This window comes from Phacochoerus africanus, chromosome 15 (genome assembly GCF_016906955.1).
Source record: "Phacochoerus africanus isolate WHEZ1 chromosome 15, ROS_Pafr_v1, whole genome shotgun sequence".
Lineage (NCBI taxonomy): Eukaryota > Metazoa > Chordata > Mammalia > Artiodactyla > Suidae > Phacochoerus > Phacochoerus africanus.
Window position 1 is genome coordinate 123,777,043 of NC_062558.1, and position 22,770 is coordinate 123,799,812.

The 22,770-nt window shown below is 47.7% G+C and overlaps 1 protein-coding gene across 38 annotated transcripts in view; it reads left to right on the forward strand.

The window, feature by feature from the left end:
• Positions 1-22,770, forward strand: part of TCF7L2 (transcription factor 7 like 2) — a 203,315-nt gene that overhangs the window by 120,023 nt on the left and 60,522 nt on the right. For 13 of the 38 annotated variants that reach the window (XM_047761333.1, XM_047761338.1, XM_047761335.1 and 10 more), the window contains one exon: positions 9,353-9,496. The exons of 22 other annotated variants lie outside the window; for them this stretch is intronic. In XM_047761333.1, coding sequence (XP_047617289.1) covers positions 9,353-9,496 — 144 coding nt within the window. The remainder of the gene's footprint in view (positions 1-9,352; positions 9,497-22,770) is intronic. 3 more of the 38 variants (XM_047761337.1, XM_047761311.1, XM_047761340.1) reach the window with 1 other exon arrangement.

The following is a 22,770-nucleotide window of genomic DNA, read 5'->3' on the forward strand; positions in this document are numbered from 1 at the left end:
ATGACGTGGGTGTAGCCCTATAGAGCAAAAACAAAAAAGCAAAAACAAACAAACAAACAAACAAACAAACAAAAGACTAGGCGTTCTCTGAGAACTGTTTCAGTGAAGGTATGTGAGTAGTTATTCTGGGTTTGGCTCCACTTTGGTGGAGGACCTGTCCATTTAGTGGCGAGAAGAAACGGGAACAGTATGGGATTGATCGCTGCAGTTCATGGGTGTACTATATCTCTGTTACCTTTTACACACAGACCCGATTTAGCATTTTCCTTTTTTCTTCTCAAGTTTCTCTTTACTTGATTTTTACTAATAAAGAGATAAATACTCAGGGTAGAAGGATAGCCAATGACTTGAGTGGCTGCGATAATTTATCTCAGACCCCTTATCCCTGATTCTATGACTCCAACTTCCCCTTTCAAGCTGAGAAATCCCAAATACCATAGTACGGAGAGAATTCGTCACCCTAGTGCAGGCAGGACCCATCAGGGTTGTCCCAGGCACCTGCCCAATGACAAGTTAGTCACTTGACAACAGCGTAAATCTTTCCGGGGATGACACAGGAGGGCATGTGTCATGTGGAACCAGGGATGTTAGTGACTGAAGCTGCTTGAGACTTTCCCGCAATTCTCCTGTATCTTCCTGCTCTGAACGAGATGGTGTCAGGGTTAGTCCTGCCTGTGGGAGTCCATTGTGTTTTGAATATTTATATCCGTATATCCTTGCCGTGTGATTTCCTCGTTTCTTAATGTTTCTGGCGAACTCTTTTCAGATTATTTCAGTTTAGTAAGTCTTTATGCAATTCGCATAGTGCATTTCAACCAAAAGGGTTTGTTTTCATAAACACCGAGAAGGTTTAAATAACATTTTCTCGTAAATTAGCCCTCATTTGCACAGTTACTCAGTTATTGCACCATGAAGACCCTCTGGAGTTTGATGTTGTCAGGAAACATATTAGCAGAAAATAGTATGTTATTATCTAATGCTAATAATTGGTTACTAGAAATGAGACGAGAAGACGTTTAATTGGGGCTCCTGTGGCTAACAAGTTGTGAATTATAAAAACATTTCCAGGAGAAATTCCAGGGTTGTTCCAGAAGCCTGTTATTTGCATTGTAAAACATTCGGTCCCCATTGATACGGGACGAGGGTGCTGCTTTCCTTTTTGGAGCAAATCACTCTAAATTTCCTGGGTGATAACTAGATCCCCTGGAACACCCAGCCCCTGTATTGTCTTTACTACCTCTCAGCCCCATTTTGGGGTGCTTTTCTTTGTCTCTCTGTAGATGTGTTGGTTTTTATTTTTTTTTTCAGTTTTTTAGGGCCGTTCTCGAGGCACATGGAGGTTTCCAGGCTAGAGGTCAAATCAGAGCTGCAGCTGCAGGTCTACACCACAGCCACAGCAGTGCCAGATCTGAGCCTCATCTGTGATCTAACCACAGCTCACAGCAACGCCGGATCCCTAACTCACGGAGCGGAGCCAGGGATCGAACCCACTTCCTCATGGATACTAGTCAGGTTCATTTTCATTGAGCCACAACAGGAACTCCCAGTGTGTTGGTTTTTAAAGAGAGGATTACAAAGTGCACAATCCCAGTCAGACTCTCTTTGCTCTTGGCCCCTCGATTCTGCGCAGTGCTGGTCTTGGTCCCCAGTGGCCTAATATCGACCCCCCACCCCTTCTCAGAGGCTCTCCTGGGAGACGGAACTGCCCTCTAGCAAAAATCTTGTTAACAGTGCGAGGGGTGCATTTATTTATTAGCTGGATCCGCGCAGCTTTCTGCAGCCTTTCCTTCTGAGCTTCTGCCTCCATGCTTCCTCAGTGGTGTGTATATACCCGCACGTGTGAATCAACGCCTGTTCTCTCAAGTAACTGATAGGCATGGGTTTTCATGAGCTTGCCGGCCTGGCGCTTGTCTGGAGAGATGACACTGTTCACCTCTCAGTTCCACATGCAACTCACGGAGAGGGAGGTTGTGAGGAGAAGCATCACTTTTCTATGGAACCTCATCACTGTCTGAGGAAACAGATGGGAAAGATACACTTGTGCTCTGCTAGTGTGTTGGTTGTCCAAGGAATTAGCTTGGCCATGGAGAGGCCTTCATTTCCCATTCCAGCAATGTCTGTTAGACCTTCATTCTTTTTTTTTTTTTTCGCCTGCCTTGCCTAATTTCCCAATGTTAAGGTTAGCCATTTCACATTGTCAGCTCTCATTCCAGAAAGCCTTGACTTTGCCTAAAGGGCTAATTTATCATGGATACCAGCTAAATAACAAAAGCATCTCCTTTATTCAAAATTACTCAAGTAACTTTTTTTTCCAACTTTATCCCAAACTTTTAAAAATCTGTTGTACACACTTCCTTCATTGTTTATACAAAGTATGTTTTATTTCCAGGCCTTAATATTTGAAAATGAGAAATATTTTTTTTTCTCCCAGCAAGCAAAGCAAGTTGGCAAATTTTTCTTTTAACCAATAAGCACCTTTGAAAGGATGCTACAAATTCCCATTCATTACACCTTATTCCTAAAATATTTTTCCTTGGTCATGTGGCTCTCTTGTCTGGAAAAGAAAGCCTGAGTGTAACTTTCTGCAGTAAATATTGCCTCTTATTATATAACGGCCACATCCCCACATCCAGGCCCACTGGATTTCGTCCTTAGAGCTGTTGGAGGCCCTGCAGTTCCCCATCTTCTGTGTTCAGTGAGCCCTGCAGAATTGGAGCCTGTTGGAGGTGGGCCAGGGCTCTTCTAAGCCCTTATGTTGCAGCCGGCACCTCACTCGACCTGATAAACTGCACCCCAGAAGTACAAGACACACAGCTAGTTAGTAGCGAGTGGCAGTGGCAGTGAGGCCCCACACCTGTCTCTGCCTGGGTTGAAGAGGTGAACTGTGCTTTGTAAATGAGCTTAACTTGGGCTCCCTTTGTGTTCGTTCTGTTTTGCCTTCTGTTTGGATCCTGGTCTCTTTCTCACCAAGATGAGGTCCTCAGGGGCCAAGGCAGACTTCGCTTCTATGTCCCTTGAGTCTAGGGATGGTGATTACGTTTCACCTGGTGCCAGCTCCGAGCAGGGTGGCCCAGTGACACTGAGGAAGAGGGAGTTGCCGCACAGCAGCTGGACACTGGCCATTCACGACTGCAGCCCTTGTCTTCCATACTGGGGGATACCCGCCCACCTCTGCAGGCACATAGGTGTGCAGTGTGCACACACACAGACTCTCACACCTGGTCACTCACACACGTTTTGGAAAAATAATCACGAACAATAAGGTTGCATACATTTACCAGGTACCACGTCTGTGATGGAATCCTCTTTGGGGAAAAACTGGGCTCACCTTTAATAACGAAAATGGTAGCTTGTCTAGAGCCCTGATGGCAGTTTGTTTATTTATTTTTTGTCTTTTTGTCTTTTCTAGGACCGCACCCTCAGTATATGGAGGTTCCCAGGCTAGGAGTCGAATCGGAGCTACACCAGAGCCACAGCAACGCCAGATCTGAGCCGTGTCTGCAACCTACACCACAGCTCACAGCAACGCCGGATCCTTAATCCACTGAGTGAGGCCAGGGATGGAACCCTCAACCTCATGGTTCCTAGTCGGATTCGTTTCCACTGCACCATGACGGGAACTCCCAGTTTGTTTTTTTGCATCTGTGTTGTTCGGTAAGATCTTACAAATGTACTTAGTCCCACCAAAGTTATCTCACCTTTAGGGGTGATGGTTACTGATGGAACTCAAAGCTAGATCTGCATGGTCTGGGAAGCTCTGAGCTCTCTTTCCGTGGTTGTGTATGTGGACTCTGGTTGGTCGGTTGCTTGGATAGATGCACAGTTGCTGTTGCTTATTCGTCGTAGGTGTCCTTGTTTGTGCACTTGTGTGCATGTCTATGTGAGTGAATGATAGATAAGAGAAGTTTTGCCCTCTTAACCAACTTTTTAAAAAGTTGTCATTTTATTAGTTTGCTTCTTTAGTGAATGGCTGTTGTCTGTATCCTTCTCTTAAGTGGATTTCTTATTCCTCCGAAGATGCTGCAGTTTCAAAATAAAAACTCTTCTGTGTTATGCATAGAACCCTGATCTCCTGGTTTTTAAAATCTGGGTTTTGGTTTGTTCTTTTCTAGCTGCTCAGTCCTGGGTAGGTCCTTTCAACCTTGGACTTAGGTTTTTTTTTTTTTTTTTTTTTTTTACCATAAAGAATTTGATTACATGATTTTTAAGACCGATTCCAATTCGCAATTCTGATTTCTTTGCAAGACCCACAAATAATCCTTTTCTTCTTGCTTGGGGGAGAAAATCTGTAAAAAACATGACCCAGATCTGTTAGACAGGAATCTCCAGAAAAACAGAGCCAATAGGAGATAGGTAGGTAGCTAGCTAGATAGGTAAGTAGGTATGTATGCAAAGAGATTTATTGTAAGGAATTGGCTCATGCAGTTGTGAAGGCCAAGCAAGTCCCCAAGCAGATCTGTAGTTGGCAAGTTGGAGACCCAGGAGAGTTTCTGATGTAGTTCCAGTCCAAATCTGGAGGCTTGAGAATAGCTGATAGGGAAGTTCTGGTCGAAAGGCTGGCAGGCTTGAGACCTAGAAGGAGCTGATGTTTTAATTCAGGTCTGATGAGGGGCGGTGGAACCCGAACATGTTGCAGCTGGAAAGCATTCAGGCAGGAGGAATTCCCCCTTATTTGGGGGAGGATCAGCCTTTCCCTCAATTCACACCTTCAACTGATTGAATAAGGCCCACCCACATTAGGGAGGGTATCAGTTTTATTCATTCTACCTTTTTTTTTTTTTTGCTTTTTAGGGCCACTCCAGCAGCATATGGAGATTCCCAGGCTAGGAGTCCAATTGGAGCTACAGCTGCTGGCCTACGCCACAGCCACAGGAACATCAGATCCAAGCCACGTCTGCAATCGACACCATGGCTCATGGCAATGCCGGATCATTAACCCACTGAGCAGGGCCAGGGATCCAACCCATAACCTCATGGTTCCTAGCTGGATCCATTTCTGCTGCGCCACGTCGAGAACTCCTCATTCTACCAATTTTAACTCATCCAGAATCATAGACACACTCAGAATAATATTTGACAAGTTTCTGGGTACCCTATGGCCCAGTCAAGTTGACACATTAACTTAAGGGCCACCCCAAACAAAATTTAAAGCTTTTTTGGCCTTTTTCTTCCTGCCTAAAAAGTGGGTTCAGAATTCTCCCAACAGCAGCCTATAGCTGTTGGCCAAATTTGGTCAGAATAACACATTTCCTACAAAATGTTTATTTCTGGAGGCTTTGGTATTTTTAGGGTTTGGGGTTTTTAAATGCTTTTCAGCTCCTTCTTTTTATACTCTTTTCTTTTGTGTTTATTTTTCCTGGCAGAGCAATTTGTACTTTCTGGCTCATTGGTTTCCATTCTGTTGCATTAACATTTGAATATTGCCCAGCCACCTGTTGAAGGTAGCTGGAAGCTCATAAAGAAACAAAATAGTAGAATATACAAATATTGCTCCAACTTTTTAGTGGTAAATCTGGATTCTGCTCCATGTGGCCATGTCCTGGACTGGTCAACATACCATGTCCTTGGGTGCCAAGTCATCAGTGAAAATGAAACCTGCCACCCGCTCTGTCCCCACGTTCTGTCTTGACATGCCACAGCCTCAACTTCACCTTTCCCAGGAGAAACGCACCTCTTGAGATCCTGTCACAAATAGATAGCGCTTCCAGAGAGGGCTGGAAGGCAGATTGAACACTGTTAAGTATTCATGGCCACTGCTTTCTGGAAGCCAAATCATAAAGTTGGTCAGTGTAGCAGGTGGCTTTGGAGGCGCTAGCATAGAAAAGCCGAGTTGGCAGTTCCAGCAGGTGTGTAGTTTCTCAAGGTCCCCCTCCCCCCGTTCCAGAGACTGGCCACAAGCCACATTCATTCTTACTTCAAAAAGTACTGGACACCTACTTCAATATATTACCTTGTGACAATCCCCTCACCATGCCAGGAGTATGAAACTCACAAGAACTTCATTTACTTTTCCTGGAGTGTCTCCAGTTTTTTCCACATTATTGCTTGGTTTGTGGATGGATGATTATTGAGGTCACTCTGACTAAGTTGACTAGACTGCTCCGGTCAGGATGCCCTTCTCTCTCCTTAAACCCAGCCCAAACTGGCCTGAGCAAAATGAGTTTATTGACCCTTAACCAAAAAGTGTACAGGTGGCATGCATCAGGCATGGCTGGATCCAGGGCCCCGTGTATATATCAGGATCCATTTCCGTCCACCTCTTGGCTCTGCTTTCCTCCAGGTCAACCTCACTGCATGAGGCAGGTTCAAGTCCAGAGAGACCTTATCTTCCCCCACATTTCTGACTTGGTGGCTGTGGTGAGAGGATGTAATGTGCCGAGTGCACCTGGACTGAATAGACGTGCCCATCCCTGGAGCTGGGGGTGGGGTCCACTCTACCTAAACTATATATCTTGAGAATTGGGGTGGTACCTTCTAAGTAATTCAGAGTACTGTTACCAGAAAAGGCACAAATGAATGCTGAGCAGAACACTCAGCAAACATGTTTCCTGATCTTTAGGATCCACTGGAGAATTTATATTTGTTAGGGGGAGACTCAGCTAGAGTTCTCTCATGGCATGAAATGATTCAGATCTATTTGTAAGACATCTTATATCCCTCACATTTAAAGCAGCTTATAATGGAATTCCCACTGTGGCTCAGGAGGTTAAGAACCCGACATAGTGTCTGTGAGGATGCGGGTTCAATCCCTGGCCTCGCTCAGTGGGTTAAGGATCTGGCGTTGCCACAAACAGTGGTGTAGGTCACAGATGCCACTCAGATCTGGTGTTGCTATGGCTGTGGTGTAGGCTGGCAGCTGCAGCTCTGATTTGACCCCTAGCCTGGAACTTCCATATATCACAAATATAGCTATAAAAAGAAAAAAATAATAAAGTGGCTTATAAGACTTCATCTTATGTAAAAAGATTGGGGATAAATAATTAAGGAAATTAAAGAGCAAAGCAAGGTAGAGACACATGATAAGCTGGGGGTGAAGGAAGTTGCCACTGTGATGCAGTGGGTTGAGGATCTGGTGTTGTCTCTGGTGGTGTGGGTTCAATTCCTGCCCGGGCACAGTGGGTTAAGGATTGCTGCAGCTGCGGTGCAGGCTGCCACTGCAGCTTAGATTCCACCCCTGGCTTGGGAACTTCCATATGCAGTGGGGGTGGCCAGAAAAGGAAGGAAAAAAAAAAAAGGATAGGGGTAAGATTAATCTCACTAATTTCAAAGCTGGTGGGTGGTCCTGCAAGATTGGGAAAAATGATCTGCACATTTAGCGCTGAGGTTCCCAGGAATGGAAGAGTGTCTAGAGCCTGTATGGAGCAGGGTGTGCGTGTGTGTGTGTCCGTGTATGTCCATGGGCATAACATGTCCTATGTGCCAGTCTCTGGGAGCACAAGCCCTAAGGAAAGGCCATGGGAAGATAATAAAGATAACATGCGGTCACCTTAGACACATCGCTTCTCCAAACTTCTGGGGCTCCTTCCCTGGGGACCCTTGTCTCTTTGCTCCCAGCATCGTGTGAGAAAACAAAGCCTGCAGACAAGGATTGAACCCCCATATTGCTGGGGTCTTTCCAGGGACAGTGAGTTGGAGGGCTAAACCATGTCACCTTTGGTGGGAGGCAATCAGATGAGTCACTGCTGTGAAAAGACAGAATTGGGTGACCTCGGTTGTAAAGCTGGGCTAATCTTGAAAATGGACTCATGCTTGCCCAATGACTCACGTTCCTGTTTACACCGAGGAGAAGGGCAGAGTGGGGAGCCTCTGCTTCCTGGATGGAGACCAGAGACCCCAGAGAGGGCACCCAGTGCTTCCTCTGGGGCTCGGGCTACCCTTCTGGGGAGCAAACTTAAGGGCTTTGGCAGTGATGGCTTTCCAAGTCCAGACATGGGGACAGCTGCAGCCAGCGGGGGCCCTAGAGTAGGACCAGTTTGCAGGCGATACGGCCCCCTCTCATTTTGGGTGTTCTCACGACTTATGGCTGCTTTTAATCCAGACAACTCCCCCTCCCCACCATGGGAGGACCAGGTTATATGGGAAGCATGTAAATCATTCTAGAAATGTGACTACTGTTTTATAGATTTGTCCGTTATTTCCATTGATTTTCTAACTCCCAGAGACTTTGGTATCCACTTACGCTCATTCTGCCATTTGGTGACTATTAGAACATAAAATACTGGATATTGTGCTCAATCTCCTGTTATTTAGGATTAAGAAGGGTGAAAACATTGTTCATGGGATGTTCCTTCACATGAAACTTTTCAAAAACCAGAGTAGAGAAGATAAATCCTTTACCATGAAACACAGCAGGCATCGATCTTTTCTTTCTTTAATGACGTGTGGAATGATAGTTCCCTGTTTGTTCTAAAACAGCCCTTCTTGGACCCCAGGTCGCTCTTTACACCCCTAAATTCTCTACTCCATTTGCAGAGCAACAGCCAACATCTGGACAGGCGAATGCCTCTGCACAGCAGCACACGCGTTGACTAAGATCTGGTGCAGATCCCCTTCTGCCATTTACTAGCTGTGTGACCTTGGGCATGCTCCTTAACGTCTCTGAGTCAGTTTCCTCCTCTGTAAAATGGGCACGGCAATACCTACCTCACAGGGTGGTTGTGAGGACTAGCCAGGTGACACACACGTTCCTGTCCAGAACCCCAAATAGAGCAGGCAGGCAGTGAACCGAGGCAGCGTTCATGGTAGGGCTCCAGCTGGGCTGAAGTTCGGCACAGCACGTGTTTCCTGAGCGTGCAGGCTGTGTGTTGCCCTATCTTTCGAAGGGTTCAGAGATATTAGTGTGGTCGCTTCTCTTAAAACGCTTGCAGCCTGGCAGAGGGACCAGTATTAAGACAGATTCCCACCTCGTCCTAGAATTGCATGAAACCCTCTGCAATTACATTTTTGTAGGCTAGAAAGAGCGGCAATGTCACATGGTTTAAACTAATAGAAGATTCAGTGGAAGGTAAGTTGAGAGAGAGAGAGAAAATGCTAGCCAGCGGGCTTCCGGGAGGAAGGAGTGGCGTGTCCGTTGGGGGAGAGATGGGCAGGGTGGGCACCCGGGAAGGGATGCTTTGGAAAGGTAGCCCAGAGGGGGCTGTGTGGAAGGGGTCCCTGGGGGGCCCCCCTGAGCTGGCCGGCAGGGAGGTGGACGTGTTCCGGGTTTGTGCTGGGAACCACGAGCCTCCCCGCTTGGGGTTTGTTGAGAAGCGGGGGTCAGGGCCGGAGGTCAGGCTGGGGGCCGCGAGTGCCGCCTCGCTGACTGCGCCCCCTCCTTCCCGAGCCTCACTCTGTTCCCCTTTCTTCCTGGCAGCAGTGCCCCCTCCCTTGCTGCACTCAGGGACATGACTGTCAGCACTTCTACCCCCCCTCAGACTTCACTGTCAGCACTCAAGTCTTCAGGGACATGAAAAGGAGCCACTCCTTACAAAAGGTTGGGGAGCCCTGGTGTTTGGAGGTAGGTCTCGGAGCAGAACGACGGTGTGGGATGAGTGAGCTCTGAACTGAAACCGCCCATCCAAAGTTTACATCCCGCTCGGGCAGGGCCCACCCGCTGCGGTCCCCAGTCCCCGTCAGGTCACTGTCACATCGGGTGCCCTGATGTCTGGGTGTACTGACCACGGATCGGTTTATCACGGCCATAAAAATGCCAGTTTACGAGGAGAGGGTGGAGGGTGGTGCCCCCCGTGAACCCAAGGCGCCGGCCTCCCAGTCAAAGCCACACGGTCCATTGTCGCCCGGGGCTTCTGTGAGAATGATGAGCAACACTTTCGCCCCTTAAACTTGACCCCCAGGAAATAATTTCCTGGGGTTCTTCATAGCTTCCAGTGGATGAGAAGTTATCACCTGAACTTTGCCTTTGTTACTCCTTCTTTAGAAGAACTTAGAGGGCTTTTTCCCAGGACTGAAGGTGCTGGGCAAAGCTGGCGCTTCTGCCAGGATACCTTCGCCAGGCAGCCGCCAATGGCTTTTCTCACAGATGTCACTCTCCAAGGACAGGAAGCATTGTTAATTTCCTTTAAATAATTCAGTACGATGTCAATACCTCACACGGCTGCGTGCTTGGCAGTGACAGTTCTCTTCCAATCGGTCGTCCCGAAGAATAAAGACCATCCCGAACATGCTTTCATCTTCAGAAAAGCAAAAGTCAATGCAGATAGGAAGTGGTGAAGTAACTCTTTAGACTTAAACAGCACATGACTGAGTATGAATGCTAGCTTTTCCATTTTTTTTTTTTTTAAAGAGAAGTGAATATTTAAGAGCCACTTCATAAATCCTCTGTCTCCGAAAAACCTTTTTTTTTTTTTTTGGTATACCTACTATGTGCCAGGTGCTGGGCTGTGTGTCAGGGCTACAGGGGCAGAAAACAGCAGAGGCCTACAGCCTCATGTAACATGTGCATGCGTCTTGCCTGTGGAGGGAGAAAAGGCAGGTGAAATCATCTATAAAAGCTTCTTCTAATTTAAAAAGTAGTAAATAGCCGCGTAAGAGAACTCGAGACACAGAAAAACATGTAGAAGGAAACGCAAACACCCACATTCTTTTTTACCTGTCTCTAATCTCTTAATAATATTTGGATGCATTTCTTTCTTGTCATTCATGTGTCTCAAGTTTAAAAATGTTTCATAAAATTAGAACTATACCCTGCAGAGTTTTGTATTTCTCTTTTCACTTGGTGGCTTTTGTACATCATAATGTGTCTTAATTCTGGTCAGTGACTTCATGTGTGTGTCTCGTGGAAATCTTCCCATCTCACTGTGCCCCTCTGGCCAGATGTGAACAGAGCTGAGGCTGTTTCTAGGTCTTTTGGTCCCCACCCTCACGAGGCCTGTGCCTGGGTTCCCTGGGGCTGGCGTAATATGTAAGGCCCATGTCTTTAACCGGCCTGGGTCTAGCAGAGCGGGGAGGCTCCCTTCTGCACAGTAGCCCGGGGCCCATGGATGGAAGCTTTTTCTCAGCAACCCCTCCTTGCTCTAGCTTTTCATAAACATCTCTGTTCATTGGGACTGCGGGTGATAAGGCCATACCGAACATAGCTCTTCCTCCACCAGGACCTGGCAAATGGTAACTCATTAATCTTTGGTCGGAGTTACGAGATAGATAAAGGAGAACCAGGCACCCATTTTGAGCTGAGGAAAATGAAACAGAAAGACTGGGTTTCTTCCTTATAACTCGAGATCCACAGGCGCCGATGAGATCCCCGGCGCCAGTGACTGCGCGGGTTTCTCGGCTTTGCCCTCAGCACAGGGAAGCATCTCTTGGGGAAGTGCCAGGACGCCCGGCTTCCAGGATTGGGTCTAAATCCCTAAATTTGTGAACAGACCAAACCCAAAGACACCACTCGTGCTCTGTGACCTTGGGGGAGCTGCCCAGCTGCTCCGTGCCGCAGTTTCCCCATGGTGACCGGGAATCGCACATGGGCTGCTGGGGCATCCGTTGAATTGAGGCATATAAAGTAGGGGCTTAGCCAGAGGAGCTGGCGTGCTGGGTCTGACCCAGGCACTGGGCAGGAAGCGCGCACTGATAGAGTGTCCATGTGACGGGCCAGCCACTGCTGCAGTAGGTCGGCCACGCTGCATGCTTTCTTCGCGCAGCCTGGGGGGCCTCGAGGTGGCTCTGGGTAGCATAGGGGAACCACACGCGACTGGAGTCAGAACTAGGTTTGAGTCCAGTGGTTCTCACCTCTGCTGGCAAGGTGCTTCATCCCTCTGTGATGCAATCCCTGCGTCTGTCAAAAGGGGCCGGTAGGAGAATCCCTGCCCAGCCTGCTTCTCTGGGCATCTCCCGGGATCCCTTGAAATACTAATCAAAGAGACTTTTAACACAGTGCTTCCTACAGTCCAGGCATAGTTCTATAAGCGATTTGTGTATATTAATTGTTCAAAACCTGACAACAACCATAAGAAGAAGGTGCCGTGATTATTGCCATTTTGCAGATGAGCCACAGAGAGGTTAAGCAACTTGTTTAAGATCACACAGCAAAGGGACGGAGCTCTACAGCTGCTGTTAATGAAAGACCATGGCAGTAGCCCGTGGTTTGAAGGCTTCCCCACCAGCCATCCTCCACTTGCTCAAGGAGAGTGGGATGGATCCTGTTCAATACCCAGCCGTCTCAGAGCCAGGAGGGCATGTCTGATTCAGGACATCCAAAGTCCAGTTTTGGCTTTATAAGCATCACATCCGGGATATTTTCTACTCCATCCATAGTGAACCTTCACTGTCCCTGCTCTCTCTTCCCTTGCAACTCAGCTCAATTCTACCCCTTTAGCCCTCTCCTTGAGGGAATTAAGGTTGGTTGGCCCGTTGAGTAAATATGACTAAGAAAGTCGATATGCACCTGGGCAGGCATGAGTCACTTCTTTCTAGTTAGCTATTCATATGCATTTTAGAGCTCGCCACACAAAGTTATTACATTGGGGCCATTACCATGTTTAATAGTGACAATAATAGGGTGTGACCCTTGGCATAAATGCATTCAGATAAGAAAGAAAGTGTTTTTTCCTGTAATTGCTTAGTCAATACCGTTTTCGCGGAAATGCTTGCAAACAAACTTCTAAAAAGTTCTTTGTTCTAATCCTTCCCTTATTCCTTGCTTCCTTCCTCTTGACAGACTTCTGCGAACTTCTCCTGATCACCGGCTGGGGGTTAGCAAAACGGTGCCCTCTGACCCTTCTGATGTTCTGGTTGACCTATCTTTTCGCCGGTTTTCAGCCTAATTTTATTTCGCTTTTAGGGATGTGTGTGTGTGTGTGTGTGAGAGAGAGAGAAAGAATGTGTGTGTGTGTGTGTGTGTGTGTGTGTGTGTGTGTGTGTGTGTGTGTGTGTGAATTCAGGAGGGGGCACATTATCACTGGTACTTGCTTATTAACTTCTTAATGCATTTAAGGAAAAAAGAGACTTCTGCTAACTTTGCAAAGCTAGTCACATAGACAGGGAGTTAACCATTTTGGTGAGAGGAAACGAAACTTTTCTTAGGCTTATTAGACCACATCCTATAAATCTGTGGCTTATTATATGTCTGATTTCTAAAAAGCATGGCATCACCACCAAGGTTTTATTTTTTGCTTATTAGTCATTGAAACAAATATAGATATTGCTTCATTTCCTTAGTATTGTGTTTTTCAATACATTATGTATGGAAAATCTGGGTTTACACAACGAAGTACATTCAAAGGGGGAGGTATCTGCTTTGTAAGTCTCTGCATTATAACTTTGGATTACCAAGCATTCTGTTAAGCGAAAATGTTTAATTAACCCACTCACTCCTGATTTTGCAGAAAAAGCAGGGTGAGAAAACAGTAAAAATATCCCTTGGAGGAAGTGTTTCGACCTGCTTCCTTCAAGTCTTTTAAAGGATGTGTTTCAAAAACCATAGGTGGGCTCATGTTGTATATGTAATTACTTTCTCTTTCACATCTCTGGGAATAAGAAAGTACCTTCCTGCGTGTGCCGTGAAGATTCTTAGTAAGCCTTCCAGCGGTTGCCCTTTCCAGAAGTGGGTGTCCCTCAGTATACTTAACCATTGCTCCAGTGCAAACACCCTTTCTAAAGTTCCGCTATTACGGTCTGGTTGCATCTCAGGGGGGAGCGGGTGTGAGTGGAGAAGAACAGACAGAATGCCTTTGGCTGTTCTGTAACACCCCCATGACGTATAGGATCCCCGGCTTAGCGTGCACAGCCCTCGACCCTTCTGTGCATGCGCCCCAGCAAGGGCAGCCCCCTCCCCGAATTCATTCTCAGGGTGGAATGCCGGGTGGGACCACCCATGTTAGTGTCTTATTTCTCCTTGCTGTATTTGCAAAGCCTCTCCACTGAATTCTTCTAGGGTAAATGAATTTCCCCTGCCAACGAACAGCTCCAGTCGTATAGGTGGCTACCACGGTGCCTAACTTGGCGTCTCTGATGCTTCAGAGAAGCCACGTTCCCAGTGCATGGTGAATGTGGTCTGGCTTCCCCCACTGCTCGGCAGAGACCCCTGTAGGATTGGTATGGCCAGGACACCTCATGCACAGCCTTCCCCACCAGGGACACAGGCTCTCTGGACGGAGAGGCCGTTCCTTGGCCTCAGGGCTGTGGATACTGTTCTTTCCACTTCTTCCCACTTTCCTCCACCCCGGGAGGCTGGTACACAGGCTAGGAAGCCCAGGCAGGGTGCATGGATGTCCCCCAAGGATGGTGGGGGGTGTTCCTGTCCTGTGTCCAGGCTCTGGGGCCGTCGGACACCCGCTCAGATGCCCCAGGCTGGATCACGGCTCTTATCTCTGTGGCTGCCTCCCTTTTCCCCATCCTTTGTGAGTCACACGCCTTCTTGGCATTTCGTGTGACAAAGGTCATTAGTAGAGAAGACTTGGGCCTGCCATGCGTGACATCTTGTCATCCACACAGTTTATTGTTTTGGACCCTCCCCTCTTGTAATTCTGTGAGGTGACAGATCAGTTTTTAATGGGCTACACTGTGTCAAGGGAGAGTTTAAATTAACCTTAAGACTTTTTATACCTCACAGGGCCCCTCAAATCATAAGACGTGGTCAGTATTTGAAGAGAGGGAGTGGGTGCTTTTTACTAAGGCTTTTGACATCATCTGTCAAGCCTGTCTGTCTCGGTGTCGTGATGTCTCTGTTTCTCCGAGTACTTTCCTATTCTCGGCTCCTTTAATTAATGAGATCAGTGAGGTAGATGCTTGGAATTTGGGAATAGAGAGGAACCACCTTTCGGCCCAGACTCTGGAACTTCATTTCCTCATTCTCGTTAAGGGCCACTACCGTCAGGTAAGCCAAGTGCAGCATCTCCGTTTTTCTCCTTCTCCGTTAGGCCCGTCTGCGCTTGGTTCGAAAGGTCTTTATTGCATCAGCTCCTGCTAGTTTAGCAAGAGATGATTCCAGGAACTATGTCGTCTTTTATCCTTTATTCCACACTTTCCCAGCTTCCTCTGCCACTTTCTCTGAAAGTTCATTTCAAGCCTGTTTTCAAGTTTAAAAAAAAAAAAAAAAGGAAAAAAAAAGGCGTTTGGTGTGGTTTGGGGAGCGAGGCCGTAGAAGTGGACTTCTCTGCCCTGGTGAGGCCAGGTTCAAGTTTTGACCACGCTTTCCTTGGGCTGTCCTGACCCGGTTCCCAGCTGGCCTCTTTCCTTGAGCTGAAAATGAGGAAGGAGGTGGCCTTTGTACAGCCAGGGAGTTTATTTTTTTGTAGCGTTTGTCAGTAACCCTCTGGGTGTGTGTGCACACGGGTGCGTGCACGCGCTTGTCTGTGTGATCGCCCATCTCTGGGGCCGCGCTACCCAGGGCGTGTTCATGGCTCAGCTGCATTTTTCTCTGGAAAGGTCTAAATAACAGGCCTGTTTGTGCTCAGAGTGAAAGTTTCTGTTTTGGAAAAGCCAGTTCCTTCCGACAAGGGAAGGGGGGAGGGACGAGGAAGGAACCCAAGACACCAAAGAAGAAGTGAGAGTTGAGGGAGGTGGGGAGGCACTGGGGTGACCAAGGGACATGTGGACGCCCTGCTCATTTATTTCCCAACCCCCCCCCCATCACTCTGTCTGCCCAGCTCTGCCTGGGCCCCCCCCTTTGCTGCCCTGCACCCTGGTGGAGGCCTCCTGCTGCTTAGGAAAACGGAGCTGGCAGGTGATGAGGTTGGGTTGAGCGTGATCTCCAGGGTTGGGGTCAGAGGGAGCATGGAAGCACTCAATCACCCAGCCTGGCTCCTGCCCGCTGGGTGGCTGGCAGGCCTGGTGGTTCACCAGGAGCCAGCATGACAGGTGCGAGGTCCTCTCGTCCCCGGAAAGGAAAAGCCCCTCCCTCGGAAAGGAGTTGCAGCTCACAGGCATCTGGAAGGAGGTCCCGACCCCTGCTCCATCTCTTGGACCGGTTTCTTTCCTCTTGCTCCTTTGAAAAGAAGGCAAGAGAAAGATGGGCGGAGGTGAGCAGGAGGGGAAGGTTGTCCACGATTGTCTTGCTGGCTTCAGAAATCCAGGCACTTCCTGAAGGGAAGGAGGGGTGTTGCTGTGCCCCTTCCTGTGTGTCTGGTGGGGCAGGGACTGCTGTGTCTGGGCACGAACACATAGCTCTCCTGATGGAGGGCCGAGCTTGCTTCTCCAGCGCATCGGACATTGGCCTCCCCTTCCCCTGTCCTGCTGGGGACCACAAAGCACACTCCAATCAGTTCCTGTGCAGGTTTTCCTCCCTGCAGTTTTGCAGTTGCTCCTGTAACCCTCTATTTTTCGGCTTTGCACTGACTGCATATACTTCTGTGTCCCTGATTTTAGGTCCGGGGAACAGGCTTATTTTGAGATGTGGCATTTTTAAAAAATTATACTTTGAAATATACAAAAGGGAGTTCCCGTCGTGGCTCAGTGGAAACGAACCCGACTAGGAATGATGAGGTTGCGGGTTCGATCCCTGGCCTCGCTCAGTGGGTTAAGGATCTGGTGTTGCCATGAGCTGCTCTGTAGGCCACAGATGTGGCTCGGTTCTGGCGTTGCTGTGGCTGTGGCACAGGCTGGTGGCTACAGCTCTAATTCGACCCCTAGCCTGGGAACTTTCATTTGCGGTGGGTGTGGCCCTAAAAAGCCTCCTCTTCCTACTAGTAATAATAATAAAATAAATAACAACATTGGCCTTTTCTTTTGTTCTACAGTTCTGTGAATTTTAGCATAAAGTTGTATTATCACCACCACAGTTAGGATACAGAACAGCTCCGTCACTCTCAGGCTAGGCTTTTATGGCTGCAAAGCATATGGGGTTTATTTTTTTATCATTTATACCTTTTGAGAGGTAGGACTGACTAGATTCATCTCTTTCATTCAGAGGCTAATTTTGTCGTTGATATATGTCTCTGCTCTATTCCTTCTCCAGCAAGAAATGTAACCAGAATACTTTGCTTGTCAGTCTGTTAGTTACTGACAAATGTGGGTTGGATTTTCTATTTTTTTTTTTTTTTTTTGGTACTGACTGTTCTTCCCTGCACACCTGGGATGCTTTGGGCCACTTTGTGGATTTAAGGAGAACTCAAGCTAATTCTGACAGTGACCAAAGGAAAATATAATTAGCTAGGGAAGTATTGTTGCTAACCAGACAGGCGGCATTGTGAAAGGAAACGACTTCTGGAGTGTTCTGCTTTGAATTATCTGTGTAATTCTCTTCCAGATGTCAGGACAGATGGTTGGGGTTTGGGCATAATGTGTAAAATGAAGATGGGGCATCACCTGTAGGTTTGTCGACCCAACGTGGTTCTTATGGATGGTCCTCCTTTGTCCCATTGCTTAGGTGAGACTAGGAACTAAGATGCTTCCCCCAGCATCCCCACCCAGGTTCTGGAACAAGCTGGTCCAATCATGGGACGGCCAGGGCTACCCTGTGGTTCAGGGCTGTGCTTTCTCAGGGAAGAAGTGAAAGGCAGGGACATTTGTGTGGTGCGGGTCCTCCGTGATTGCTCATCCTCCTCTTGTGAAATGAGGAGAGGTGGCCCCAAAGGTCCCCTGCTTTGAATGTCACACTTGACGGAACAGTTGATGATGTCTCTGGGGTGGATTTTGCTGGGGAAGGTGGCAGTGATCTTGCACATGTAGATTTTGGTGTAATCTGATTCCTGCCTTTGTAATTACTTGGAGACTCGCCACCGCAGCCAGTTGAGAAGTTGGGAACAGTGACCCAGAGCAGAAAGCAGAAATTGTAGGGGTGGGAAGGGGGGTTAACATCCAGAAACACAGGTGCAGCTTTCCTTCTGGCTTTCTGGCATCAAAAATCACTTTATCAGGAGAAAGTATTCTAACTGCCTTCTTCAACAGTCACCTAACTTTCCTGTCTCCCTGTCTCTCCCTTTGCCAGGCAGAAGGCACTTCTCGGCGTGTGGTAGAGTTGGCACACCCGTGATTTAGCTGTGAGAAGTGAGTTTTGCTGATAAGAAACTCCCTGTCTGGCAGCAGGGTTCTGTAGAGGAATGTCCTCCAGGTGGAAGAAGAATGGTTTTCATTAAAAAAAAAAAAAAAAAAAGACACCTTAAACAAAGTAGCACAAGCCTGGATGCCTGGGCGAAACAAGAGGAACAAAACAGCTCAGAAACAAGTTGCTTTTCTGCATCTTGATTGAAATGATAGGGGTACTGTGGAAAGCCAGGGCTGGCTTTATTTTCACAAGCGGAGCATGTGCAGACCGTGGGGCCTGGGCGCCTTAACTCTGGAATATGCTTCTAGAAGAGTGTGTAGCATGATCATCCCCCCTCCACAAGTGCTTGCCAGTTATCTGATCAGTGTCAGACTTATCTTTTCTAGTAACACCCACATGAGAGGGTTTTTTTTTTTTTATTCCTTCTTGTTTTATTTGGGTGACAGATTGCATGTTAGGGCACTAAAAGATGAAAGCACTAAATATTTGCTTTAGAAAAACACAGCGAAAGAGTCTCTCATCCTTCCAGCTGAAAATTGATGGGCTTAGAATTCCATTAAGAGAAACGACTGTCTGCAGTTCAACTTAATGCCACCCTCTGGGCACGGTTAACACGTGGAGCACAATGTGAAGGTTGGAGGGTACGGGATCGTGCCGGATTCTTTTTCACGTGGAATGGACCAGGGCTGCGTCATCGACCTGGAGATCCAAGTAGCCCACAGCAGTGCCTGCCTCTTTCTGTGATGTTAAGCTCCTCCTTTGGGACTTTGCAGTGGATTTTCTCTCCATAGAAAGGGTCTTTCTGTGATTCCCTCTTTCAGATGTAATGGTAAAGCCATAATTCTTGCGAGCCTCTTTGGCATGAGCTGTCTTGTCTCAGAAGAAGGGAGAATGCATTTTGGCACTTGGGTTGTGATGATTGCAGAATCTGCTTGGTGGAATGATGAAGAGCAGGAATTCAAACCCTGGCTTGGCTACTGGGCAGCTGAGTGACCAGGTGTATCGTGTGTGGAAACCTTTCTAGACCATCTGTGAACCCGGGATATTTTTGTACCTCCGTTTATTGTGGGATTTCTGTGAGTGAAGGTGGTGTATGGACATGGGCTTCTGTCAACACTAGGTCTTACTTGTTAATTCTCAGTAGTTTTGGGGTTTTTTTTTTCCCCTTTATCTTTTTTTCTTTTTTGGCTGCCCTGCAGCATATGGAGTTCCCAGGCCAGGGATCAGATCTGAGTCACAGTTGTGACCTATGCTTGCAGCTGCAACAGTGGATCCTTAACCCACCAGGAGAGGCCAGGGATTGAACCTGTCTCCACATGGATACTAGTCGGGTTCTCAACATGCTGAGCCACAGTAGGAACCCCTCAGGAAGTATTTTTAAATCCATTTCTTTGATTTGAGGGGAAAGAAGGTCGAACCCCATGTCTGCTGGGGTTGTGGCTTGATATATTAATATTAGGCAGCATTTATTAAAATCTGCTGTTGCTCAGCCATTGAATTCATTTTTTCATAAGTGTTCTTGTTTTACTCTTGTGGCTACTCCACGAGAGGAAAAAGGAATATTGTTCCACTTTTTTATGTAAGTAAGCTAGTAGTAACATTTATTGAGTGCTTTTCTTTGAACCAGCTCTAGTTTAAGTGGTTTTCCTATGTTAGCTTATTTCATCCTCGCAATAGGTAAGAACTGTCTTACCTATGTATATACATATATACTGTCCCTGGGTTGCACTGAGAGTAATTGGTAGGGCTGGGATTTGAGGGCTGGGTCTAAAGCCAGGGTGTGCTCACCTCCCCATTGTACTCTGTTCCATCCATCACACGTGCATGGTGCCAGCTCGCCGTAGTCATGAATGGGGACCAGTGAGCAGATCCACAGATGCTCTCCAGATAATGCTGGTTTAGGATCGTTGGGGAGAAGAATCTTTATTACTGGAAGTTGTGGCTTCTGACTCTCTTGGCAGTTGGCAGCCTAGATTTTTGACTCGTTTTGTTTCGTGCGTGTGGTTTTGTTTTTTAAATAATTAGAAACAGTTAGACTCTCATTACCACCCACAGTAAAAAATTGCTTGGATCCTACAAATTAAAGGAAAAAAAAACAAAAAACAACAACACAGAGTCCATTTGGTAGAATGATGAAAACAGGCTTTCAAGAGGGGAGTCCGGTTTGGAGGGTGAGCTTTAGATGTGTGAACGCCAGGGATTCCTCGCTTTTCACCTCCCCCTTTGTCTGTGTTCAGAATCGTATAACATTAGCGGTGGTTGCCAATGATGGGGGGGGGGTGGCCATGGGGGGATTACTCACAAGATGGCTCTGGGAGGAGACCTACATTTTTTTGAACTTATTAATAGTATGTCTTTTGTGCGAGTGGGTGTGAGGCCTGAGAGTGTGAAGCATATACTTACAGGGTGTGTGGTCCTTTCTGCTCCATTCCACGACCCACGATGGTGGGCTGAGTGGGGAGGAAGAAGAGGAAGGCCTAGCGCAGGCTTGTTTCCGTGGTGTGGACCTAATCATTAAGGCAGGAGTAAGCCAGGCCTTTCTCCACATCAGGGGCACTGAATCAGTGTCCTGCGACTCCCGGTTTCTTGGGACTGTGCTCTAATTATCCAAGCTATGCCTCTGCCTTTGTACCAGTAAGATTGGTGCCCTTGCCCATAGCTTGTTCCCCTCACTCCCTTCCCCTCCTGAGCAGGGAGGTGGGCCAGGGTCTGGGCTGATACCCGTGGCCAAGTCAGACGTGCTCTCCACTGGCGCTCCTTTACCCCTCTTGCCCCATCAGAACCTTCCTTGTCATTCTGAGTCGTCATGTGGGTGAAGAGATGATTTCCTAATCCTTGTGGGTGCTCAAAGGATTTGCCTTGGTAACAGAAGGAGCCTCCTGCCAGAGGGCCGTCTCTGTGTCCCGTTTTAACCCACATTGCTTTTGACTTCACTTCTGTGTTCGTTCCCAGGCAGCCTCCTCTTGCCATCCCGACTTGTTTAAATTTATGGGTTGTTGGCAAGCAAGTTTTTGATGCTGTTCTTCTCATAGCCAGAGGCCAAGATCCCTTGTGGCGCAGTGCCTGAATTTAATGGATGTCATCTGGAGGGGTGCAGAGAAGCACTGGGCAAAAAGGCTTAGACGTAAGATGCTACCCCTTGACGCTATAGCCTCCCAGGCTCTTCTTTCTCCCTTGCAGGGCAGTGTAGTCAGAGTCATCGTTCTGGTGCCACTGCAGTATTGTGTCCCATACCCTGTAATTTTAGGACAAATGTACAGTGTCCTCATGGACTTGGAGATGACCTAAAGAATGCATGGTAAGCTACCCGTTCAACTTGATCTTGAATGTCTCAGCATTATGAATCTACTCCCGGGTGTTTATAAAGCCAGATCCTCCCTCATCTTTTGTAATGCTGGGTGACACTCCAGGAAGGAGTATTTGATGCTTCTGGCTGTTGGGAGGCTTGGTTTGGAGGCCAGGTTCTAAGGTAGGTAAGACAGTATCATCTAGGGTTTTTTGTTTGTTTGTTTGTTTGTTTGTTTTAGGGCTGCACCTGTGGCATATGGAGGTTCCCAGGCTAGGGGTCAAATCAGAGCTGCAGCTGCCGGACTACACCACATGGGATCTGAGCCACATCTGTGACCTACACCATAGCCCACGGCAACGCTGACTCCTTAACCCACTGAGCGAGGCCAGAGATCAAACCCTCATCCTCATAGATACTAGTTGGGTTTGTAACCCACTGACCCACAATGGGAACTCCCAAGACAGAGTCATCTTACTAGCTTGACTTACAAGCTTAGCTTAGGATTAAAGGGCGTCTAGAAGTTAACGGAATGAAGCCAGGGTGCAGGTGAATCTTTCAGACGTCAGACTTCTGACTGGCGGCTGTCCCAGAGGCCATTCGCTTGACTTTGTGGGACAGGTATGTTATCTTCCTGTCATGCTTCTGGAGTCAAATTATGAGAAAGCTTGCAGAATGGGTCTCCTTACCATCCAGGGTGACAGGACAAGAACACCAGCCTTGGGCCAGCTTGAGTTCGTTTGGCACAGCATTCCTAAGCCCTGCCTGGTCAGGTGCCATGCTGGTGCTGGGCATTAGGGCGTGAGTGAGATGGATGGAGACCTTGCCTTCAAGAATTGTCCCTTCTAGCTGGAAGCAATGATTCCAGTCTCTGGGACCTTCTGCTCCACAGTGTCCTGTCCACCCCGAGGCCTGCTCCTTGCTGAGGCATCAGCAGTGGAAGCTGCCCCTGAGCTCCTGGAGAACTCAGAACTCCCTCCGCAGTGGGACCCTCCGTTGTGGTGGGAATGGTCCTGGTGGTGAGGCCTCCATGGAAGGTCACGTTGAAGAGGGTGTTTTGTGGACAAGTCAGCTTTCACAGTGTGGGGGCTTCTGACCGCAGCCTGGATACAACCAGACCCATTTCTCTGCTTCTTGTCCCCTCATTTCCTCCTGCTGACCAGCCTCCTTTTGGTTCCCACCTCCCCAGATCCATTGTCCAGTCGCCAGGAATTTCCCACCACATTTACATTCTTCCTTGTTTGACCTCAAGTCTTTGTCTCTGTTCCAATCGCAGAGATCTAAGGTACACACCTGGCTGCCAGGCACATCCCATTCAGGCTCCAGGCAGACCAGAGGCTCTGGCAATTCCAGCCTCTTAAAGTTTAGAAGGAGAAATTATTTTAAAAGAACCATAAGCTGGAGCTGTTTAGTATAGGACAGGCAGCCCTCAGTGCTCTGATAAACAGTGTTTTCCTTAGGATCCTGACATATTAAGAAAATATGTGGTCTCTAGGATTTGAAAATGGGGGGGGTTGTTACCTAGGGAGATTGACTGGGATGGTCTCGCAGGTAAGGAGATAGTAATAAA